This window comes from Phalacrocorax aristotelis, chromosome 8, assembly GCF_949628215.1.
Source record: "Phalacrocorax aristotelis chromosome 8, bGulAri2.1, whole genome shotgun sequence".
Classification (NCBI taxonomy): Eukaryota; Metazoa; Chordata; class Aves; order Suliformes; family Phalacrocoracidae; genus Phalacrocorax; species Phalacrocorax aristotelis.
In genome coordinates, this window is record NC_134283.1 from 12436313 (window position 1) to 12459470 (window position 23158).

Consider the following 23158-nt stretch of genomic DNA (forward strand, 5'->3'; position numbering starts at 1 on the left):
TCATAGTTGGCTGAAGTTGTTGACCTCAAAAATCAGGTATGCCAACAAGACAGAAATATCTGCTACTCTGAAATGGCTCAGAAAGCATATATAACTGGTTCCATACTAGATAAATGGGCAAAGCCTTTCCTACCAACCCTGTAAAGCCACCCTGACTTATCTGTAGGATTGATTAGCTGCAGGGGAAAGATTTTTTTATTCTGCCAGGTGGAGTTGTTTGATCATTCAAGCAGCAATCACTGCTTGAAAAACTGTTTAATTTCCTCTGCATAAAGGATAGTAGCCCAGTTTTAACTAGACCACACAAACTTAAGGCTAGATACGACTCCACAGTTTCAGAAGTGAAGCACGAGCCTACTGTATAAATAAAATCCTTCACTCTTTTTCTCAGCTGAATTAACCTGATGAGATGTATTTGTAAATTAAAAACCATTAGTGATATGGTGTTTTTATTGAACTCTGAAACCATATAGATTGACTGACTTACTCCAGCTGTTCTTGTAAAAAGATTGATTTACTTCTATTGTAAGGGAAAAACCAGAGATTTCAAATTTTCTCAAAACTTATTTCCAAAACTTTCTATCTTCTTCCCCTGCCCCTTTGATGTGGTACATATGAAATTATCTTAAGCCTGAATATAATATCCCTTAACTTGAACTCCTAATAGCTAATGTTAAATTCTCATACTTCAATTCTGTGCTTTATTTTAGGTGGGAGAGGTTTACATGCTGGTTAACACTGCAATGAATCAGGAACCAGTGAAAGAGAATATCCCCTATTCCTGGTCTAAACTGGCACAAATAAAGTCAGACCATTACAAAGCTCTGGCGCATTACTTTGTTGCCACCATTCTGTGTGACCATGAATGTAAGAATCATACGTTTACTATATATATTAATATAAATAACAATAACAAACACATAAACAGTTATAATTTGGTCTATGAATAAGACTAGGACCAAGGAACTTTTTGGGGTTTCAATATATGTTAATCTGTGGCCATTTTCCCATTCAGGTATGAAGCCATGCTTTTTTGTCCTTTACAGAAGAATGTGAAAGTTCAATAAACTAACTTTTGCAGGAACAAAAGGAATATTATATCCATTGTATGCTACTGAGTTGTTCCATTCTTGTCAATATGTTCTGGCATATAAGTATTACTTCTATACTGCAGATGATAAAACTGATAAAAGGCCTAAAAACTTGAAATTCCTATCAATACGTGTGTAAAAATATTTGACTGCATTTGGAGAGAAGGTAGTAATAACTACACACCAATACATGTAAGGGAACGGGGCACCAAGAGATGTGTAATGGCTAATGTTCTATATCAATTATTATAGTGCAGTCTGGTGATGATGAAGATCAGCAGGAGAAAGCCTTGTCCCAGTTGTACGACTACCTGCCTGAAGGACTGATGGTTCTCACCGTTTTAAAGGACAAAGTTCAGAGAAAACAATTAGGTAACTGCTAGTTTCACACAGCTACTAGATACAGTTTGAAAATTATCTTGTATTTATTGTCTGTGGAGGACAACCAACAGTTTATAATTTTTTTCAGGGAAAGCACATTTACGCAAAGCCATTGTTTACCACGAAGAAGCTCTAAGAGTCTGTGGTCTGTGCAAAAAGCTTCGAAACATTGATGTTCTTCAGGAGGTTCTGACAGCTGCACATAAGCGCTCGCTTCTCAAATATGCTCAGCAAGAGACAGAAGATGACTTTCTCAGTCTAATCCAGGCTCCAGATATCCTTCGTAAGTATACACAGCTAGAAATAAAAGATATCTAACCATACAGGTATATGCTTTCATGGGGATGTGCCTTTATTTTATATATGTATGCACATATATAATACATATCCATACATAATGTAGAGGTTATATACTGTACATTTGAGTTCAGATTCCGTATATGTTTCCCCAATCATAGATAAATTAATTTTGTTACAGCTGCTTTACAGTGTTTCTGTCTCTGGCCACATCATTTTCTGGGGTTAATAACAATGGTGATTATTTAGAACTCAGCTTTTTTTACTGACTGTCTTATGAGCTAGAAAAAACGGGGAAACTTTTAAAAGCGAAAATCATACAAGGAAAACTAGTAACTGTTTCTTGTAGCACAACTCTTAACACTGGTCTAAGTTGTTAACTCAATTTGACTGCTATTGGTTATTCTACCTTAGTCCAGCTCATCCAGGCTCTTTATCTTTTGGAAGCAGTAGGAAAGAATGAGCTCTGGTTTTAAATATTACAAAAAAGAAAAATTAAAGAGGAGAATAACATAGCTGAGTTTGGGTGGATTGTTTAAAGTTTCCTGTATTAATACTATGAGCTCTGAAGATATTTTTAAGGCAATTCAGGTATTTGTCGTGCACATTTCCACAAAAATGACTTTTTCTACAGCCTGGTAAGGATTTAAGAGAAATTGCTATCTAGCTTGGAATGCAAGAAAAATAAATTTGTATGTCTTTTAACTCATAGCTGAGAGAAAATTAATTTGTTTTTCTTTTTCTTTTAGCTAAAACAGAGCACAAAATAGAAACAATTGCTCCTCAGTTTTCCAAGGTGAAAGTTAAAGACTTCTTTCGCAGGCTGGTAGGTAACATGCTAATGCTGACTGACCTCTGTCATTTTACTAGAAAGTATAAATTCACTCTAACCTAAGGGAAGGGACATAAGTATTTTAGCCTGAAAAAATGATCCTGTAGTAACTGGGGTTTTTTTTCAGAAGTTGTTGGAGTGATCAATCCTAGCTTCAGTGGTGTAAGTCAACTTGAGACTAGTGAAGAATAAAAGTGCCATTTGTATGTGGCTTTGTACAGCATTTGTTCTTGATAACCTTTATGAAAGTCCCATGAAGTTTCAGTGGATAATTGCCTTAAAGGTTGGGAGAAACATGTAGTACTTGGAGATGGGCAGAATGTGTAATGCTGCATGCTACAAAACCGGTCTTTCAGGTGGCTCTGTGTCTGTCAGTAGGAAAAGGGAATTGGGAGTTGCAGTTAGGATCAGAATATGCAATGTTTCATGAATCAATTCACCACCTCCAAAATAGAGTAACAGAGGACCCTAGAGCCTGCTGCAGCCAAAAGATTCTACACGCCTTAACAGAGACCTCAGAACAACTTGGCTGTTGCTGTCATCCCACTCTTTGACGTATCACCTGAACAGTCATGATCAAGTAGGACTGAGCACTTCAGGAGACACCTTAAACTTCTGGGATAAATCTCACTATTCCATTTCAATGGAAGTAGCTGGAAGTTAACCTGAGTAAAACCTACATAAGATGAGCTTAAAGCATTATAACTTAGAAAAATAGAAATGCTTACTTACAAATGACAGTAGACCACAACGTGCCTGCTGCTGTGTTACCTCCAGGGCCCGCTGACAGTGTTCTCAGCCAAGCAGAGATGGACAGCTCCACGTACCATTCACATCCACCATGAAGCAGGAGAGCTAGGATTCAGTCTTAAAGGAGGATCGCCGGTACAGATTTATTGTCTTGATCCAGTTTGTTCAGCAGCGGTAAGTACAGTGTTAACATTTTATCTTCAGACTCTAGCATTGCAGTCTCTTGAACGTAGCTCTAGCTTGGCCATACTGGTGTATGGAGTATTTATTGAGTTCTACTACATGTCAGTATAGTCAATTAATATAATCTGAGCACATTTTCAGTGCTATATACACCTTAGATGTTGGAGTATCCACATCCCTGACATCACATTAAACTAGAGTTGATTTCTTCCTCTGTTCACACTTAATAGATAAAAAGCCCCAATAATAAAAGCAACTGTTTTTCCCCATCTAATTCACGAAGTTAGAAGGGATAAAGGCTTTAGAAAGTAGCAACAACAATGAAGATGAGGATCAGGAAGGGAAGGCAAGGTAGCATGTGCCCAAGGAAAAAGAGGGGAAAAAGCCTATTATTGGCTTCTAATATGTTGTTGTTTGGGGGGGGGGAACAAAGGGATAAAGCGGCATTCAGTGATGAGCACAGTTTAGCTATAGGAGAGGCAGAAGCAACCACAGAAGTACAAATAAATACTGAAGAAACAGAAGTTAAAAACTGGATAAAATATCTCATGGGGGGTGATAGGGTAGCAATAAACAGGTTTTGTTTACTTAAGGAGAAAAGTGAAAAGGACATAAAAGAGCCAACATTGGAGTATGCCAGAATTACATTTATCAGTGGTAACTCAAACAGGTAATTGTGTACATGAAAAAGTTGCGTGTTTGTATGTTCTGTATACGCTTTTGTTCCACGTGCCTGGCTAGACAATGGTTTTAGAGCATCTAAGAAGGAAATGTCTTTAGGGCAGATACTGTATGATGACAAAAACATTTTATGCACCTTTATAATTCCAGATGATAACCTGTGCAAATTTTTTTGACAGTCAATGGGCCTGAAAGAAGGTGACTACATTGTTTCAGTTGGTGGCGTGGATTGCAAGTGGCTTGGAGTGAATGAGGTGCTGGAAAAATTCAGAAGCATGGGAGAGCAGCCCATTGAGATTGAGGTTATTAGTTGCCAGGACACAACAGCATCTATGGTATGTAATGAGGCAAATATGTTTTGCAGATCGGATATGTGAGAGTTTTTTGTTTCCTGGCTTCACTCCCTGATTAACGTTTACTTTCATGTAGTCAGATATCCCACTCCACCAGTGAATATATGAAGCATTCAGGCATGTGTTCAGTTTTAAACAGTCTGTTTAAATCATCATGGCTTAGCAAGCCAAAGTACAATCTGTGTGCCTAAAAATGGTTGGGTGGTGGGGTTTTTGTAGTGGAGCTACTTATATTAATTGCATTATAAATTTCAGGGCATGTTTTATTTTCCCCTAACTTGTCCCAGAGGGTGAAAATACTACCCTGTTCAGCACTGGAAAAGCCACAATGAAATAATAATGGAATGAAATAGAACATTCAAGACTATGTGCTTATTTTCTATGCACTGTTAACATAAATGATCCATGACTTTTGTATTAGATCACGGATTAATGCATGTATTTTTTATTTTGGTGGACTTTAACTGTCTAGTTAAAGTTACTAAGCTACTGTAGAAGCTTTAGACTAAGGAAGAATGATCACAAGATCTAAAAAAGCTAAGCCTCAAATAACTTAAACTTATCTGTAGTGTGAGAGAACCTGTAGTTCAGCTAAATTCACTGCTTTGTGCTTCTAACATTCCCTGGCATGCTTAGGCACTGAAGTATTGTTGCCTTAGAAGCGATCAAGGTGCATTTAGTGCTGCTAGATTTTCTTGGTTTAAGAAGTTGGTTTTCCTTATTGGAATTAAGGAATTGCATACCTGCCGTTCCAAACTGCTACTGAAAACAAAAGGCTAGAATATAATCAGATTGCTTCAGGGTACAAATTGCTATATAATGAAATTGCTTCAGCTGAGGTAAGACTGAGATGGCTGTGCCTTTGGGGTATCCCAAAAGAATGTCCTACAGTAGTAGCTCTTGTTGTCATAGTTGCAATCAACATGGAACCTGTCCAAAGTCAGCAAGATGACTCCACTTCAGAGATCTGTGCAAGGGCTACCTCCTTAGGCTTTGGAGGGAGGTCAGTGCATATATCGTACAGTTATGCTAGAAGCCAGTAAATGCTAACTATAACATAACATGTGGAAAAGACTGGCAAGTCCCTTTATGCTTAATGTGGTATATGAGCCCAGACGGGCAAAATACCAGAATCGCATCCCTCTGAAGGGTCTTACGTTCAGTTAGTGTGTCATTAGCACAGAAAGCTTGCTGTAGTCTGCCTTAGAAAACTATTTGCACAGTAATCTTTTATCTTCAAAATTTTGACCCATTTTGGGTGACTGATTCTTATAATGCTTCTCTTTTTCCTACAGCATAGTAAGAGTGCAACTTATTCCGTGGGAATGCAGAAGACATACTCCTTAATCTGTTTAGCCATGGAAGAGGATAAGAGTGATCAGACCAAGAAAGCGCCACTGAAACTGCCTTTTCTAAGTTGGGGAACTAAGAATAGACAGAAAGCTGCAAGCACCCTCTGCCTTCCTTCAGCTGTGGCTGGAAGTTCTCACAACAAAAAGAAGCTTTCTCCCTTCACACTTCTGAATACAGAAAGTTCGTTGTACTGAATCTTTCAGAAGGATCTGTTAATGTGGTGTTTTCCTTTAAAATGTATATTTAAAAAATTTATCAATTTTATCTTTATATATACACATGTATAAATTCAGACAAATGTGTCTTGAGTGTATTGAGCCACTATGAAGGTCACAGGCTGGCAAAAACTGTACACTTAAGTATTTGAAAGTTAGAATGAAGTGGTTTGGGAGGTATGCAATAACAAGTCACAGATGATGAAATTGCTTAGGTGAGGACTAGATTCCTTTGGAATTTCAAAATACAGTCTCATGATTGATTTTTATTTTTTTTTTTTTTATAACTATGATAGGAGTTATTTATTGCAAACTTGATGCTGCACGCAAGACAGTAGGGGACATATTAAAGGATCATTTTGCTGTAAAAGTTCAGCGTCAATAATAAATTACTTAACACTAAAGAAATATCTTAAAAAACCACAGGTGAGAGAGAATTATGTTATTCAAAGAAAACAGCCTTGTGCCAAGGGGCAGTGTCATGTAGTTGTGGTTTTTATGCATAGGCATTCAGTTTGAAAGTACGGGGTGTATTCTACTGACTAGCTAATTTAATTCTGAAAGAGAATTAGAAAGCTTAGAAATCAAAAGATCTTTTGAACTACAAAAGGCTTTTACTCTGCTCTTTTCCTGATATAGGTTACATTTTTAAATGCCTGCTGATTCAATTGTTAAAAACACACTTTATTCCAAACTTGAAATTATTTAACCTATTTACCAAAAGAGTTCTATCTCATTAGTCATGATAAAACCTCAGACCTGACATATTCCAGTATCTCAAGAGTACATAAATTGTGGTGGTGCTTTAAAATATGAGAAGAGTGCTTGTGAGTCTAAGCGGCAGAATGTTTATTTACCATCACTCCAAGTAAAAAACCCAAATAGATATAAAATCCTCCTCCCATTGGAACAATTCATGAGCAAGTGTTGGCTATATATATTAAGGAAGAAGACAAAAATAACTGCCTGAGCATTTCTTTGAGATTATTCTATTTTCTGAAATTGAAAGTAATTGAAGATTGCTAACACTGTAGTGTTAGTTAACGTTGCCATCTACAGAGTAGATATATGCTGTTTGATACTCAAAACTTAAGAGGAATGTTTGCATCTGGGTGTAAACTTCAAAGTTGTTTACTTTTCGTTTATTATGTAATAGGTGTAAATATGTTGATGACATTTAAGAACAAAAATCAGATGCTGCCATTTAGTAGTAGCGTTTTGATTTTGCTATAGCTTGGATGATACAGTATAATTTACAGGTTTTCACTGTTGCTGCTGGCATACCTCTTGCATGTTTCTGAAATGTTGCTTACAAAGATCTAAGAAACTATCTTTCTTTATAAATTCCTGTATTATACAATATAAACTTTTCTCTAAAACTTGCATGCTTACAAAGAGTGTTAACATATTTCTAGAGTTTCCCTATAAAGGTTACATGAAAAAAAATAAGTTGTAAGTTACCTGTGACTCACTTATCCTCAGTAACTATTCTTCATGTGTATTTGTAGTAGCACTTTTTACACACACAAGCAGTAGCAGTCACCCACTGCTACGGAAGACCCGACCCTGCCATACAATATTCCATACAGAAGATATTTACTTTGCCTGTATGGCTGAAACTACTATCCAGCTCATTATGTCTTTAGCAAAGTCATATGACTCATCCTTCCAGCTCTTCACTCCCCCTACAAAGCTGAGAGAGCTGGCTGACATCATTGCAAGGCCACTCTCCATAATCTTTGAGAAGTCATGGAGAGCGGGGGATGTCCCAGAGGACTGGAGGAAGGCAAATGTTACCCCTATCTACAAGAAGGGCTCAAGGGACGATCCGGGTAACTCTAGGCCCATCAGCCTTACTTCAATCTCTGGGAAAGTTATGGAATGAATCTTCCTGGGGCCCATCACAAGTCAAATGAAGCACGTGATTGGGAAAAGCCAACATGGCTTCACTAAAGGCAGATGGTGCTTGACAAACCTGGTGGCCTTCTATGACAAAGTGACTGGCCTGGTTGACATGGTGGGCAGTGGACATTGTCTACCTGGACTTGTCCAAGGCCTTTGATACAGTCACCCCCAGTCTCCTCCTGGAGAAGTTGATGTGTTATGGCCTAGACAAGTGGTCTGTGCAGTGGGTGGGGAACTGGCTGACAGGCCACACCCAAAGGGTGGTGACAAATAGCTCTTTCTCAAACTGGCAACCTGTCACTAGTGGAGTCCCCCAGGGATCAATCTTGGGCCCAATGTTATTCAATATCTTTATAAGTGATCTGGATAACGGCATCAAGTGTAGCCTGATGAAGTTTGCTGATGACACCAAGTTGAGTGGGGAAGTAGGCACTCCAGAAGGGAGAGCTGCTCTGCAGGAGGATCTGGATAGGCTGGAGGAGTGGGCCAGCAAGAACCTTATGAAGTTCAACAAGGACAAGTGTAAGGTCATGCACCTGGGAAAACATAATCCGGGGGTGCAGCACAGACTGGGATCCACCTGGCTGGAGAGCAACTCTGTGGAAAGGGACCTGGGGGTCCTGGTGGACAGGAAGCTCAACATGAGCAAACAGTGTGCTGCTGCGGCCAAGCAGGCCAACAGGATGCTGGGTTGCATCAAAAAGGGCATCGCCAGCAGAGAGAAAGAAGTCATCATCCTGCTCTACTCAGCGCTTGTCAGGCCTCACCTGGAGTACTGTGTACAGTTCTGGTCCCCGCTATACAAAAAGGATGTGGACAGGCTGGAAGGGGTCCAGAGAAGGGCCACCAAGGCGATCAAAGGACTGGGAAGCCTGCCATATGAGGATAGGCTGGGAGAGCTGGGTTTGTTCAGCCTTGAGAAAAGGAGGCTCAGAGGGGATCTCATCACCATGTACCAGTACTTAAGGGGTAACTACAAAGAAGATGGAGACTCCCTTTTTACACAGAGTCACATGGAGAGGACAAGGGGGAATGGACACAAGTTGCTCTTGGGGAGATTCTGAATGGACACGAGAGGAAAATTTTTCACAGTGAGGACAGTCACCATTGAAATAACCTCCCCAGGGTAGTGGTTGACTCGGCCCTGTTGGCCACCTTCAAGAGCCGTCTGGACAGGGTGCTGGGCCATCTTGTCTAGACTGTGCTCTTCCTAGAAAGGTTGGACTAGATGATCCCTGAGGTCCCTTCCAACCTGTGATTCTGTGATTTCTCTTAGCCCACTACAATAATCTTCCTGCAACTATCTTTCCCCTTTAGCTGCATGATTAACTGCCTTTCCAACCCTATTATCACAGCCACTAGTCCTTGAGGAAAGGTTGGGGTGGGGGTCTTTTTTTATTTAAGCACCACCACCTCCAGTTCAAGTGAAAGTTCAGGCCTCTCAAGTGCCATACAAATCCATACTTACTATTTTCTGTCAGCTAACTAAGCACTCATCCTGCAGTGAGTGGTAGCTAACAACTAACTTAAAGCAAATACTCATTTCACAGCAAGCTAGGTTCTTGTTCAGACCACAGGAATACTTGTGACAAGTTTCTATCCACAAGGATGTATAGGGCTGTCCTGGTTTCAGCTGGGGTAGGGTTAAATTTCTTCATACTAGCAAGTATGAGACTATGTTTTGGATTTTTGCTGGAAACAGTGGTGATAATGTGGAGATGTTTTAGTTGTTGCTAAGTAGCACTTACCCTGGTCAAGGACTTTTTCAGCTCCCCTTGCTCTTCTGGGTGCAGAAGAAGCTGGGAGGGGACACAGCCAGGACAGCTGATCCAAACTGACCAACGGGATATTCCGTACCATATGACGTCATGCTCAGTATATAAAGCTGGGGGAAGGAGAAGGAAGGGGGGACGTTTGGAGTGATGGCGTTTGTCTTCCCAAGTAACCGTTATGCGTGACGGAGCCCTGCTTTCCTGGAGACGGCTGAACACCTGCCTGCCCAGGGGAAGTCATGAATGAATTCCTTGGTTTGCTTTGCTTCCGTGCGCAGCTTTTCCTTTACCTATTAAACTGTCTTTATCGCAACCCACGACTTTCCTCACTTTTACTCTTCCAATTCTCTCCCCGTCCCACCAGCGGGGAGTGAGCGAGCGGCTGCGTGGTGCTTGGTTGCTGACTGGGGCTAAACCACAACAGTCATTTTCGCGCCCAACATGGGGCACGGAAGGTTTGAGGTAATGACAGATTTGATTGGAATGCACTAGATGGAATTTATAGCTGTTATTGCTGTTTAGCTATTGACTGGCTGGCTTCTGTGCTTGCTATGGGGCTTCCCTGACTTACTGTATATACATACACTGTATGCCTTAAAGTCTAGTGCTCATTAGTGGCACTTTTTGCTGTCGCTGCTTGCTGTACTGCTTATCACCTTACCCTGCCGGGCCTGGGAACATTCTGGTAACAGCCATGGCGATGCGCCTGGGCTGGCAGATGGCCAGGGCCCAGCTGCTGTTTCTGTGCTGCTGTACTGGGGAGGCTGGAACTCCAGTGTGAACTCAAGTCAAAGGGACTGTGGCCTGTGGATGAGTCCATGTGGGAGCAGGACACCCCAAAGCATCTGTGGCTGTGTATAAGCCCATGCCAGAGTAGGTATATCTCGAAGCATCTGTGGCCATGGTTATGTCTGTGCCACAGCAGGTATACCTCTGAGGCAATTGTGGCCCAAGGATAAATCCATCTTGGGGAAGGTACACCTCAAAGTGTCTGTGGCTGTAGGTAAGTCCATGCTGTAGCAGGTACACCTTGAATCATCAGTGGCTGTGCATGAGGTCATGCCAGAGCACCTCAAAGTGTGTGGCCATGGATAAGCCCACAGTGGAGCAGGCTTACTTTTGGAGGGACTGCAGCCATTGGAAAAGCCATGTTGGAGCAGGCCTTGGAGGGACTACAGCCATGGGCAAGGCTGTGTTGGAGTAGGTTTACTTCTGGAGGGGCTGCAGCTGTGGTAAGGCCATGCTGGAGCAGGTCTATCTCTGAAAGCATGGAGGCCCATGCAGGCGGCCACGCTGGAACAGGCACACCTCGAAGCGACTGTGGCTCTGGATAAGTCTATGCTGCAGCAGGTGTGCCCCTGGAGAGACATGGCTCCTGGGTAAGGCTCCACTTGGAGCAGGTACAACCCTAAAGGACTACAGTCTGTGGATAAGTCCAAACCAGAGCAGGGGCAAGGGGTGGAGGTCATTACAATTTTAAACCTGATGGTCTGATCCAAATGGACCAGAGGTGGAGACTGTAGTGGAAATACCTTTAAATTGTTCTAACCCGGGATTTGCGTTACATATTACGGAAATTACTATAGCAGAAACCCCTTGTTGCTAGCCAGGCTGGGAGTAAGGGGAGGAGTTCACTGCAATGTTAAAACATATAACCTCGCCCAAAGGGGCCAGGGGTGGAGACTGTAATGGATATACCTTTAAATTGTTGTAACCTGTGATTTGAGTTGCACGTTACAGGAATTACTATAGCAGAAACCCCTTGTTGCTAGCTCTAAAAATAAAGGTTTGCAATAGATTGGTAGTTCAGCCTGTAACTCCATTAGTACTAATTGTTACTACTTTAATTGAACTTTATTTAATGCATTGAACAGCTGACCATTTGAAGTAGTGAAAAGGTATTTGCCTTGCAACATCAATAGCCACACACCTTCAGATGTAAAATCTGGTCTCCATAGCAAAGTAACAAAGTCTGGGAGAGAGGGAATATAATCTGAACAGATTTCTAAAGAAGCTTAAGCATTCCCTAGTTGTAAGAAAGTAGTGCCTTGTTCTGTAGTTCTGGAAATTCTGATGTTTATTTTCAGTAATTTAAATATTTATGGCCAAATTATATTTTCATCCTAAGTAAGAAATCAATACAAGTAACAGCTCTACCTGCTGTCCACGCTAACTGGTGGATGAGATTGATTACAGTGGTGCCAAGTTTCTATTGTTCACTTCCTTTTAGTTTACAAAAGGGAGTTGAAAATCCTGCTCAACTGCCTTCCTGCTGTGATCAAAAACCCAGGTAGTATGAAAGGAGCTTTTCACACACCTCCTTAATGGGTGCATAAGGCAAAAGGCAATTTTACCCTTACTAAGTAGGATAAGAATATAATTTAAAATAAAATGCAAGACATCAGGAAAACCAATCCTCCTCTTTACACATAACTCTTGAAAAGATTAATACTGGAAGAACAGGTTAAATTATGAATTTTCATCAAAGCTTCCCATATTACTTTCTTTGCAGCAATTATTATTATTGATATAATTACTACATTATAACTGATAATGTGTCAAAATATATTGTAATTTATTATAATTATCCTAACCTATATTCAAAAGTGCAACATGAATTAACCAAGATTTTGGATATTAGACACAAAGGAATAAATTCGATAACAACCTGTGAACTGAAAAAGGAACCAGAGAAATAAGTTAGTGTAAAGGTAACGATGTATTCCAGTAGGATCGTCCAAAGGAACTCCAAAAAGTTATAAATCAAAGATATTACTAAAAAGCAATGTACGCTAACTTTTTTAAAAGTACTGTAACTCACATTTCCAGTTACTGAGAAGATAACCCCACCCACATATTAACAAAGTGGTTATTTCTAGAAGGCAAAACCAAGCAAGCAAACTGCTTTTCCATTTTTTTCTGTGGATGCTGAAAGAGACAGCTTTCTCTCAGTTTTTTGTACAAGATAGATGCAAAACACTTTACTACCCTCTTTCCAAGGTAATTTTCACAGCTCAATCTACATGAGCAGAACAGCTGTAAAGAAGCAGCAGCAGAATAATATCTAGACAGTCCACACCCTCCAGCTGTTACCAGGATTACAGAAATTACCATAATATGTGACAATTAAAAACAAAATTCTGTAATTCACAAGAAACAACCAAACAAAAAGTCTTTATTTTCCAGAACAGCACTAACATATGCATGTCAGGAACATAAAAAACTGTAAATTTGTTGTGCTACTGTTTGTCCAACCACAAGCTCAAGCTCTTCGACAGATGCATTACAAAGCCGGTGGATGCTTCCAAAATGTTGCAGTAAAAGCAGAGCTTTTGTTTTCCCAACTCCTGGAATTTGTTGCACTGTCCGAAACACTGATGGCTCTGCCAGCTGAGAACGCTGTTTACGAAGAAAGGGATTACTGCTGAGATCCTTACTTTGTTCGCGGACCTGAAGCAAAACAAGACCATAAGGGACGCTGAGTGCCCTCTGCTGGAGCTGTGCTTTTGGTTCGTCTTAAAAGAGTTCCATACAACCAGTAGGAAGTTTTTAAAACAAGCTCCCTCCTTAAGTGTGCACCGTTATTGAGGGTTTTGATGCAGATCCACAAAGTCTTATTAGGAAACTAACAGTTTCTTAATACCAACCATGAATGAAAACAATGACTCTGTCATCTTTTTGATGCAATCAGAGAAACGATAAAAGAAAAGAGAAACAACGTAAGAACACAATTTCCCCAGCCTGTCAAAAATCTCAAGCCGTTTTTGACAGCAAACTTAAGCGAGGATTGCCTTATGCTATCCAGTGGCATCTCAGCGCAAGATCACATTAAAAAAATATATCCAGTATTATATTCTTCAACTTTTTCTTCATTGCTAAATAATCCCTCTTTCCGCTGAGCTATACTATCACATTACAGTTGCAGGATATTTATTCCTTACATTCAAACAACAAAAAATGTTGTGTTACTTTATGAGCCCAGGTATTATTTCTGAAATGAGTGATGATTGCAGGAAAACAGGTAATTCTCCTCCTGTCTCATATTTTAAGAAGTGTTTGTCCACTGACATAGAAACTTACTAGCTGAGTAATAAGTTGAGATGCTTCTCCTTGATTTGCCACAGGAAGCAACACCATTCCAAGTTCCAGCACAACAAGCTTTTGTACTGCTAAGAAGTACTGATCACTTATTTGGGTTCTCTCCACAATTACAATTCCCACAAAACTGCTGGCCTGTATTGAAAGGGAAAAAAGAAGAAAGACCTTGTTAACGACAAGCTGACACAATGCAACAGAGAGCAAACTTCTGCCGCGTGTAAGCTGCCTGGAAGCAAACCAGAGGAAGAACAGAAGTTGCAGGAACAGTACTGAGGTTTAATACAGCATTATTATACAGCTGCATAATTTTTCAGTTTTCAGGTTGAAATTATCACAAAGGTTTACCTCCACTAGAATTTAAAAGTAACACAAAAATGTTTTCAGAAGCATGGAATAAACAAATACTGATTTAAAACTTTTCTCTTTATGTAGTACTTACATTTCTAAACCGAACCAATCTTCGTTTGAATTCATCCCCTGCAACCAAATCTGCTTCCGAAATATATAAAATGCAAGTTCTGTTTGAAAGATGAAAATCCACAAGTCCCAAGCCATCTTCAAAGATGAGTCTAATTCTCCCTTAAGGTGAGATTGTTAAAAGAAAAAAATACAGTAGTGGAAAAAAAAAATACTAATAATTACTTCACAGCACAACCTTCCTAATGTGTCTTGACAATGAACTTCATATTCTTTAAAAGACTTTCTTCTCTTTAGGCCAAACTGGTACAAGCAACCCAAAGCACTGTATGATGCCTTCAGTAATGCCAATTAATAGGATTTTCAAATTACAGATTTGAAAGTGCTATAGCTTCTCAGTAAACTCTGGACTTGAACACACTGATTCTGAAAGGATCATCTCAATTTAGTTTGCTGTGCCAACTGATGATAGCACAGTCCCAGTATCCATGTAAATTCAAGGGTGTCCTGGTTTCAGCTGGGTGGAGTCAGTTTTCTTCCTAGCAGCTGGTACAGTGCTGTGTTTTGGATTTAGCATGAGAATAATGTTGATAACACATTGATGTTTAGTTGTGCTGAGCAGTGCTTACACTTAAGTCAAAGACTTTTCAGCTTCTCATGCCCTGCCAGTGAGAAGTTGGGAGGTGGCAGAGCCAGGACAGCTGACCCAAACTGGCCAAAGGGATATTCTGTACCATATGACGTCATGCTCAGGATATAAACTGCGAGGAGTTGGCTGGGGGGCAGCAATCGCAGCTCAGGGACAGGCTGGGCATCAGTCCGCCAGCAGGTGGCAAGCAATTGCATTGTGCATCACTTATTTTGCATATTCTTTTATCATAATAATTATTTTCCCTTACTTTTCTGTCCTCTTAAACTGTCTTTATCTCAACCTACAAATTTTACTTTTTTCTCCCCGATTCTCTTCCCCATCCCACTGAGGGTAGGGGGAGTGAACGAAGGGCTGCGTGGTGTTCAGCTGCCTGCAGGGTTAAACCACAAAGGGACTTCAGTGGAGGTGCATATTCACAATAGCCCCCCACTGCTGGGGTTCCCAGGAAGCAGATGCTTCTGCTTCCTCACCACTGTGCTCAGCAACTATGTAAATATGACAGAACCAATCATGTAGATACATGAGAGACAAAAGGGAATTTTCAGCCTGCTAACATAGGCTGTACCACAAATAAGGGACCAGTCAGGCACAGAATAAAGCATGTTCTAGCTAATCTTAACAACACTGGGTGATGGAGACGAATGCTTTGTCTGAATTGTTTTTCCTCTTACAATTTGTTTCTGCTTACCTTGTAGCCTTTGGGCTATCTCTGACCCTCTCCACTTCTCATTTCCAATCACATGCCCAAAAGGAACAACTATAGATCCTGATGTCACAGGAAAGTTTGCTTTTGTTGTCATCAGACCTCCTTTAATCTTCACTTCAGTAGCAGTTACACCCTAGAAAGAAATGTGGAAGAGATATGAACACACTTCATAAACCCGTTCCAAACAGTTTTATTTTTAGAATTTGTAAGATGGAATACTCTGGAAGAGACACCATCTCCTCCCCAAAGCTACCTTAAGCAAAGCAACTGTTTACTTGAAATACAGGCTGTCGGTTTGCAAATTCCACTCCCAATTTTGCCAGTCAATCTGAGAAACACCTGAAATAGGACACAGACGGTAAAAACCCCACCGTGCCTTCATCCACCCTTGCTGGGAGAAAGTCTGCTTCAATTACAAAGCTGACTCCAGAGGCATCTCCAGTCCTCAGCTGGCAGAAGTCTCCAGACAGATTATTAGAAGGTAGCTGCTGGGAAAGATTATTCTCGGGTTTGCCAGCTTTATGCGGCGTTCTGGCTTTAGGGGGAATGGGAGTCTTTGACACTATGGTACGGCATAAGGAAAAGAGCCGAAGACGAGCCCGCACCACCGCAACAGCCCCCTGAGCCGCACGCTGGAGCCCAGCCCGCAGCGGGCCTTCATCGGGGGGCGGCTCCGAGAGGAGCGCGGGGCGGCCACCGCCGGCCTGCCCACCCTCTCTCCTCCAGGGGCCGCACAGGGCGCGCCGCCGGTCAGCTGGAAATGGGCCCGCCACCACCTTAGGAGAAGCCTCGCCTCACCACCGCCCGGCGAACAGCCCGCCTCGGAGCGAGCACGCCTGTCTGACAGCGGCCGCCGCGAATAGGCAGCGAGAGCTTCGCCACCCGTGAGCGAATGAGGAGACAGGATAGGGCGGGCCGCGTCACTGGTAGGTTGCTAAGGCCGGAGGATGGGTGAGTAAGGCGCATCCTGATTGGGGGATCGCAAAGCCGCAACAAATCCGCCGCGCCGTTGTTACCAGGCGGGTCGTGACGGGGGAAGCGTCTGAAGCGGGGAGAAGGTAGTGGGGAGGTGGCGGTGGAGCTCAGTCCCGGTCCTGATGGCGTTTATCTTCAGGAGAGGCCGGAAGGGCCCCTTCGTGAGTATTACCCCGCCCGGGCGGGCGCCGATCCCTGGGAGCAGGGCCGGGGGGCGGCTGCGCCCCGCGGGTGGCGCCGGCCGTCGCTGAGCTGGGCTGAGTAAGAGACGGGGAGAAACATAACTCCGGCGCGAAGAGATGGTGGTGTCCGGAGGCCGCTTGCGGGTGTGCTCCTTCCCCTAGGCCGAAGTAGGTGTTCGCTGCCTTAAAGCGAACTGATAAGAGCGCCCAGTGAAAGCTGGGAGCAGCCGGGGGTTGGATTATCGGCAGTGGTGCGGGCGTTACCTTGTAACGTACTCGCAGTAATGGAAAGTTGCTTAATAGTAGAATGAAAATAAAATATTGATCTTCTGTTGTTGTCTTACGTTTGCATGCAGGGATGACAGCATCCTTTTGCCTCAGCTGTATTCCCCGGTAATTACAATAAGACATCTACTATTAACCGCCTGTAGGAAACAAAACGGTGCATGCCCGACTGACTTCCAGAATTAGAGAGCAGTGCGTTTGCAGGATAAGACCGAGTAAAAAGACAGTCTTTGTAATGCACCATTTAGTTATTTGATGCAGCTTCCTGTAAAGACAGAAATATATCCCAGGTCGCCTGTTCATTATCCTGTTGGAGAAGACAATTAAAGAATAATAGCCAAAAAAAACCCCACCAAAAAACCCAAACACACCTCTGTAGCAGAAATAATAGAAACTTAGCCTGTTTTACTCCAAAAAAAGTAACATCTGTCTGAAGGTGATGGACTTAATTATGACATGGTATTTTCTGCTGCATGGAGAGAGGACAAGAGGCAATGGGTGCAAATTCAAACACAGAAAATTCAACTTAAACATCATAATAATAATTTTAAAAAGTACTGTGAAGGTCATCCAATGCTGGAACAGGTTGCCTGGGGAGGTTGTGAAGTCTCCACTCTTGGAGACACTCAGAACCTGACTGGACAGCATCCCAAGCAACCCTTTCTTGCTGACCCTGCTTTGAGCAGGGACTAGACATCTCCAGAGCTCCCTTCCAACCTCAACCATTATGTGATTCCATTCAAAGTACTCTTTGTAGAGAACTTGGGTCCTGGTCTTTCTAAGCTGGTATTTAATGTTATCCTTTTTAAAAAATTGTTGGGTTTGCTGATAACACATTGGGATTTTTTTTTAATTTGGGCTGAACCTTTGACTGCGAGGCTTGTTTAGTGATAGTTTGTTCTTCTGTCTCATACTGCTGTGACTGAATGACAAGACTCTGAATGACAAGACTACAAGAAAGGGACTAATATCGTTACTCTGAAGCAGGGTTCAGATATTTTGAAAAAAGTTAATTTCTAGTCTACCTTTTTTCTTTAATATATACAGTTAAAAAATGAACTTGAGTAAGTTAAAACTCTGTTTTTGCAGATTATCATATAGTGGGTGGAGAACCTACAGTCATGAGTCTTATGTAAATTACATTTCTAACCTTCATTAGCAGCTGTTCATACATGTTAAAGAGTTAAACTTGGAACCATTTCAAGTCTTCTGTTTACATTAATTGCATGTAGTTGTTCTTTCCTTTTATATTATTTTGCATTGTTAGTTTTTGTGCATGTTCAATTCTGTGGTTTTTTTCATTGTGATCCTTAAAGTCATTGTCAACTAATTCTATTTTAAATTGTTTAGAAACATATAGCTCATGGCCTGGTCCCTGCTGCTACCATAGCTCCTAAACCTGCAGTTCCCCGCACCCCTCCCCCTCGTAGTCCAAACCCTTCTCCAGAAAGGCCCAGGTAGGTTTTGATTTTTTTTTTGTTTTGTTAACTACAATAGTATACTAGAAAAGCATGATTAGAAGAATTGCATGTCCTTGCTGCAGTATTTACATAAACCTTTTCATAAATAGATTTTTAATTGGGGCAGTTCCCATCTTGAAAGTTCAAAGATATCTATTTTTCTCCCACTCCTAAGAATGCTAAATAATTAGGACAATGACCATTATGAATATGTAAGTTACTATAAATCTGAGTCAATTAAAGACAAATGAACTATTTAAAGGTAAGACTATTTTTAATTTGGCCACTAGAGTGTAGGACTGTGGCAGTACTAGTACCGTCTGTCAGGAAACTTTAACTCATTAGAAAAGCATAAATTAAGTGTTACTAACATGCCATTTTATTCCATATTGGAAAAAAAGCAGGGACTTGAAAAACTGGCATGTAAAATTATGTTAGATTAGATTTGAATTAGCTATGTAGGCAAGTTATATAAAGAGAAAATACTGATTTATTTTTATTTTCATTTGTAGATTCTTATCGTTTTTTTCTTTTATGTTTTGTCTATGTTTAATTTCTATGGTCTTTCTAGTGTCTGTAACATTCCTACTTAATCCTAGTTCACTGCTTCTTCCTTTTTGACCTCTAGTTGTTGTCATTCCTGTTATAGTCGTCAGCATTTCTCTCCTTTAATCTTTGTTCCTACTAGTTTTTTTCTTTGCACCTTACCCTTCTCTATACCCCACAGCATCCCACAAATAGGCACTTCTCTCTCCTTACGCTTGGCCTAGTTTGCAGTGTGGCAACATTTATTAACACCTTCAGAGTCATCAGTAAAAGGTTCAGAGTAGGGAATAACAGAAACTAGGAAACAAAGTAGCAAAACGTGGAACACTTTTTGAACACAATGCCAGGTAGTATCCTTATGGCTAAAGTCAATGTTAAGTACTGTAAATGATTGATGTCAATTTTGGGAATGTAACTCAGTATATTCCATGATTTTCATGCATGTGATTTGGGAAAACCAATAGGTATTGTACTTTACTCTTAGATAGCTGTGTTACGATAGCTTGCTGAGTTTTGTGCTTTACTTTGAGAGTTAATAGTTCATAACCAGTCCCTTAACACTTCCAGTGGTGTTTAGGTTTGTTAACTGTGAACTTTTTGCTGTGCTTAAATAGTGAAGACGTTCTGCAATGGAAGAAAATCTAAAATGTGGATCACAGAGAAGACATCAGTATTGTTTCATTCCTTTATTCTGTGTTCTTCCAGATCTGCTCTAGCAGCAGCTATCCTTGCAACAACACTAACAGGGCGCACTGTTGCTATTCCTCAGCCTCGGCAGAGATCACTGTCTGAAAGCGACTCCACCTACGTGCAACAAGAATGCTTTGAACCATACGCGACAGTCTCAGAGCTCAGAATGGGGTAGTGTGTACTTTCTGTTTTGATGTCTTGTATTAGAAATAGAATCCATCAATGATATAATTTTACCAAAGAGTTACAGCAAGCTAATTCAACTCATAGTGTTACTTTTTTTCTCACCACATCATAAACTGGGTCTGAGGCATCTACAGTCCTTATTCCATTTCTTATAAAGTGATGTCATGCATACGATCTCCAGGGAGGGAGATTTGGATTGTACAGCAGTCACAAGTAAAAACGTGTATTACTTCCATCAAATGACAACCAGTTACACAAACAGTTAATCACTGAGGAATCATCTGAATTACATGTCAGATATGTTTATGCTAAATTCTATGATTCTATAAATAATTATTTCAGACTCTTCTTTTGGTAGAATTAGCAACCTTCTATCTCTAATTTGGCATTTTCTTTAGGACAGGGAAGAAAATGTAGCTCTAGTGTCAATAGTCTATTTTAAAGCATAAACATAGGCTAGATAATCCTTGTTTGCAGCTAACAGAAGCTTAGATGTCTGTGTCAGCTGTCAGGACTTGGGTATATTCTAAGACTGATGGTTCTACTTTACTAGAGGTGTGGTTTTTTTTGAAGAGTGAGCAACACTAAAACAGGCTTTAAACTGCTTTCTACTTGCAGGCCCAACTGGAAACTTGATGGTAGTGACATATCTCCTGCACAGTCCCTGGAAATATTAGGCAATTATTGTGAGGATGAGGACATGGATACCTATCTTTCAGATGCTGATAAAGAGGCAGAGTCCAGCTGTCAGAGTAATGATAAAAGGGGAGAAAGCTTTAGTACCAATGCTATTTATGCTGTTCCCTGCAAAAGTATAAAGGTAGGGTTTTAAAATGCATTAATTCCTTTACTGTGTTTTAATATATTAATGCAAATATTAAATATTTCTCAGGCTTTTCGTTCTCTTTTTACTCTTTAGATATTTATTCAATTTTTATTACACGTGCTTCTTTTTGTGGTTCATTTGCACCTATATGAGTTAGGTTTGTTTTATTTGTTGATCCGCACAGATTCTGTATCTCTGATTATTAGGAGCCTTTCCTTATTAGGAAAACACTGGTATTGTGTATAATTATTGTGCATAATTTAGTCTTGTAAAATGTCCAACATTTTATGTTGAGTGTGATACTTATAGATTATTTGTTAAAAGCACTAGGAACTTTACTTTTACAAATGGTGAAAGTTTAGTTATTGATTTAGGATTGTGCTAATGAGCAGAGACCTATATAGAGACAGGGAGATTCAGAATCTAACAAAATAAATTAACTTGTTGTCTTGAAGACCAGTGTATATTTCTATATTATAGGTTTGGATTGTCTTAACCAACAATGAGCAGGGTAATACTCCAAGGGCACATTTAAAGTTCAGTTTGCATCTCTGTCCAAAATCATACAAAAATTTAACAAACAGGAAGAAGTAGCTGAGTAGTAAAGAGGCAATAAAGTGATATGTATGTGAAAGAAATCAGAAAACACCCCTAGGTGCAGAGAGAGTAGTCAGTAAGAGGAGGGTAGGGGGAAAAAAAAGGGAATGAGTAGAATATGTGAGACACTGGTATGCAATCAACGGGAAAAATGGCAGAGACAACATTTACAATTATTAATGAATCCCTCAGTGCTGTGAAATAGTAGATAAATGGTTGATCTTTTGTTAAGGACAAGTTTAGATACCACACAGAACAAGCAAATGTAGGATAATTTCACTCTTGTGACTGAATGAGGTGACAGGGAATACTGGCCCTGTCAACTAAATGATTATCATAATTTCCTACCTGCTGTTGATCATTGTGAAGTGTTTAGATTTTATTTACATAGAGCCCTAAACCAAAAAGTATGTCTTATCATTTATCATCTTAAAATATTGGAGTGCAATTCTGAATGTGACTGGGACATTAGTACGTTAAAGGTTTCATACAGGTATCAAGACATGTGGACTATTTTAACAGCATTATCGTAATTTAGATAGGTTTATCTTATTTTTACATAGGAAGAGTTTCCACCATCTCCTAGTAGTAATGCTGACAAGAAAGAGGTGCCTTCTCATGAAACTGAGTTTCAGGTACTGGTGAATGAATCAAACGTGCAAACAGAAGGTAAATAAACTTACTTTAGTCAAATGCCATGACTTCTAACACCATGGGGAAAAATAATTTTTGAATAAAATAAATTTAATACTATATGAGATATTATTTTTTTTAAGGCAATGGAAGAAATGCTATTAAATACATAGCCATTTCTAGTAGTTACAGAAAATTAAAAATCTGCTTAAAGAGGGAAGAATGGGCTATATTCACTGTATAACTGAAACTCCTAAACATCCACTATCAGCCAGTGTAAAAAGGGGGGTGGGGGGGAAAGTTTTGTGAACTCTTTGTCTTGTCTAGTACAGTCATTCTCTACTATGTTTCTGTTGATATATGTGCCAGAATTAATCCAGTTTAGACTCTGGAAACTATTGGAATGTTACTGTGCTGGAAAAAAAAAAAAAAAAAGTAGAAACTACCATGCTAAAAAATCTAAAGAGATAGAAGAAAACAATCAGTCATTTTTCCTGGATAAAAATCGTCATGTTTGAAAATCAGCAGTAAGAACTTTTTTTAATAATCAAATGGCATGATACTGGGATTGTTTATTCTTCCTCCAGAAGTTGTATCATTGTTGCCGTCTTTTAAGGTCTGGGCCTTACAATTGTACATCAGGTCACATAGGAAGGTTCTGACAGAATAGAGAGCTGAAGATGATCATCAGTCTCAGGTTATCACCCTAAATAAGCTCTGAATTGTTAAGTTTTACAAATAATTTTTTTGCAATAAGTAATTTCATTAGAACAGGGACATTTGGTTCATGACTGGACCTGTCATTAAGCTATTTTCTTGGAACAATATGTCATGATTCAGTCCCAGTCGGCAACTAAACACCACGCAGCCTCTCGCTCGCTGCCCTCACCCTTGTGGGATGGGGGAGAGAATAGGAAAAGCAGAGGCAAAAACAAACTTGTGAGTTGAGATAAGAGCAGTTTAATAACTAAAGTAAAATAATGATGATGATGATAACGATGATAAAAAGGAAAAGGGGAAAAAAAAAACCCAACCCACTCACCACCCGCCAACCGATGCTGCCGGTCCCTGAGCTGCAATTGCTGCCAGTCC

At 40.3% G+C, this 23158-nt stretch overlaps 3 protein-coding genes across 26 annotated transcripts in view; 2 read left to right on the forward strand and 1 right to left on the reverse strand.

The window, feature by feature from the left end:
• RHPN2 (rhophilin Rho GTPase binding protein 2) overlaps positions 1-7603 on the forward strand; it is a 31093-nt gene extending 23490 nt beyond the window's left edge. The window contains exons 9-15 of the mRNA XM_075101413.1: positions 711-867; positions 1344-1463; positions 1561-1755; positions 2519-2595; positions 3379-3525; positions 4395-4550; positions 5864-7603. Coding sequence (XP_074957514.1) covers positions 711-867; positions 1344-1463; positions 1561-1755; positions 2519-2595; positions 3379-3525; positions 4395-4550; positions 5864-6115 — 1104 coding nt within the window. The 3' untranslated portion in view covers positions 6116-7603. The remainder of the gene's footprint in view (positions 1-710; positions 868-1343; positions 1464-1560; positions 1756-2518; positions 2596-3378; positions 3526-4394; positions 4551-5863) is intronic.
• A 4761-nt stretch (positions 7604-12364) lies between these two features.
• Positions 12365-16617, reverse strand: FAAP24 (FA core complex associated protein 24). Of its 5 annotated transcripts, none has more exons than XM_075101436.1 (5): positions 16485-16617; positions 15669-15819; positions 14351-14490; positions 13894-14046; positions 12365-13263 (listed from the first exon to the last, which is right to left on the reverse strand). In XM_075101436.1, the coding sequence occupies exons 2-5, from the start codon at positions 15778-15780 to the stop codon at positions 13021-13023; spliced, it is 648 nt and encodes a 215-aa protein (XP_074957537.1). In that variant the 5' UTR covers positions 15781-15819; positions 16485-16617; the 3' UTR covers positions 12365-13020. The 5 variants fall into 5 exon arrangements, with proteins under 5 accessions (XP_074957537.1, XP_074957533.1, XP_074957536.1 ...); XM_075101432.1 differs by having other exon boundaries at positions 15940-16563; XM_075101435.1 differs by having other exon boundaries at positions 16292-16534.
• An 11-nt stretch (positions 16618-16628) lies between these two features.
• Positions 16629-23158, forward strand: part of CEP89 (centrosomal protein 89) — a 45162-nt gene continuing 38632 nt past the window's right edge. For 8 of the 20 annotated variants that reach the window (XR_012662004.1, XR_012662005.1, XR_012662002.1 and 5 more), the window contains exons 1-5: positions 16705-16822; positions 18479-18585; positions 19840-19995; positions 20629-20830; positions 21997-22102. Coding sequence is in view for 15 of the 20 variants with exons in the window: in XM_075101414.1 (XP_074957515.1) it covers positions 16784-16822; positions 18479-18585; positions 19840-19995; positions 20629-20830; positions 21997-22102 (610 nt within the window). In the remaining 5 variants the exon portion in view is untranslated. Of the gene's footprint in view, positions 17012-17199; positions 17237-18478; positions 18586-19839; positions 19996-20628; positions 20831-21996; positions 22103-23158 lie in introns of all 20 variants that reach the window. The other 12 variants (XM_075101416.1, XM_075101417.1, XM_075101426.1 and 9 more) reach the window with 9 other exon arrangements.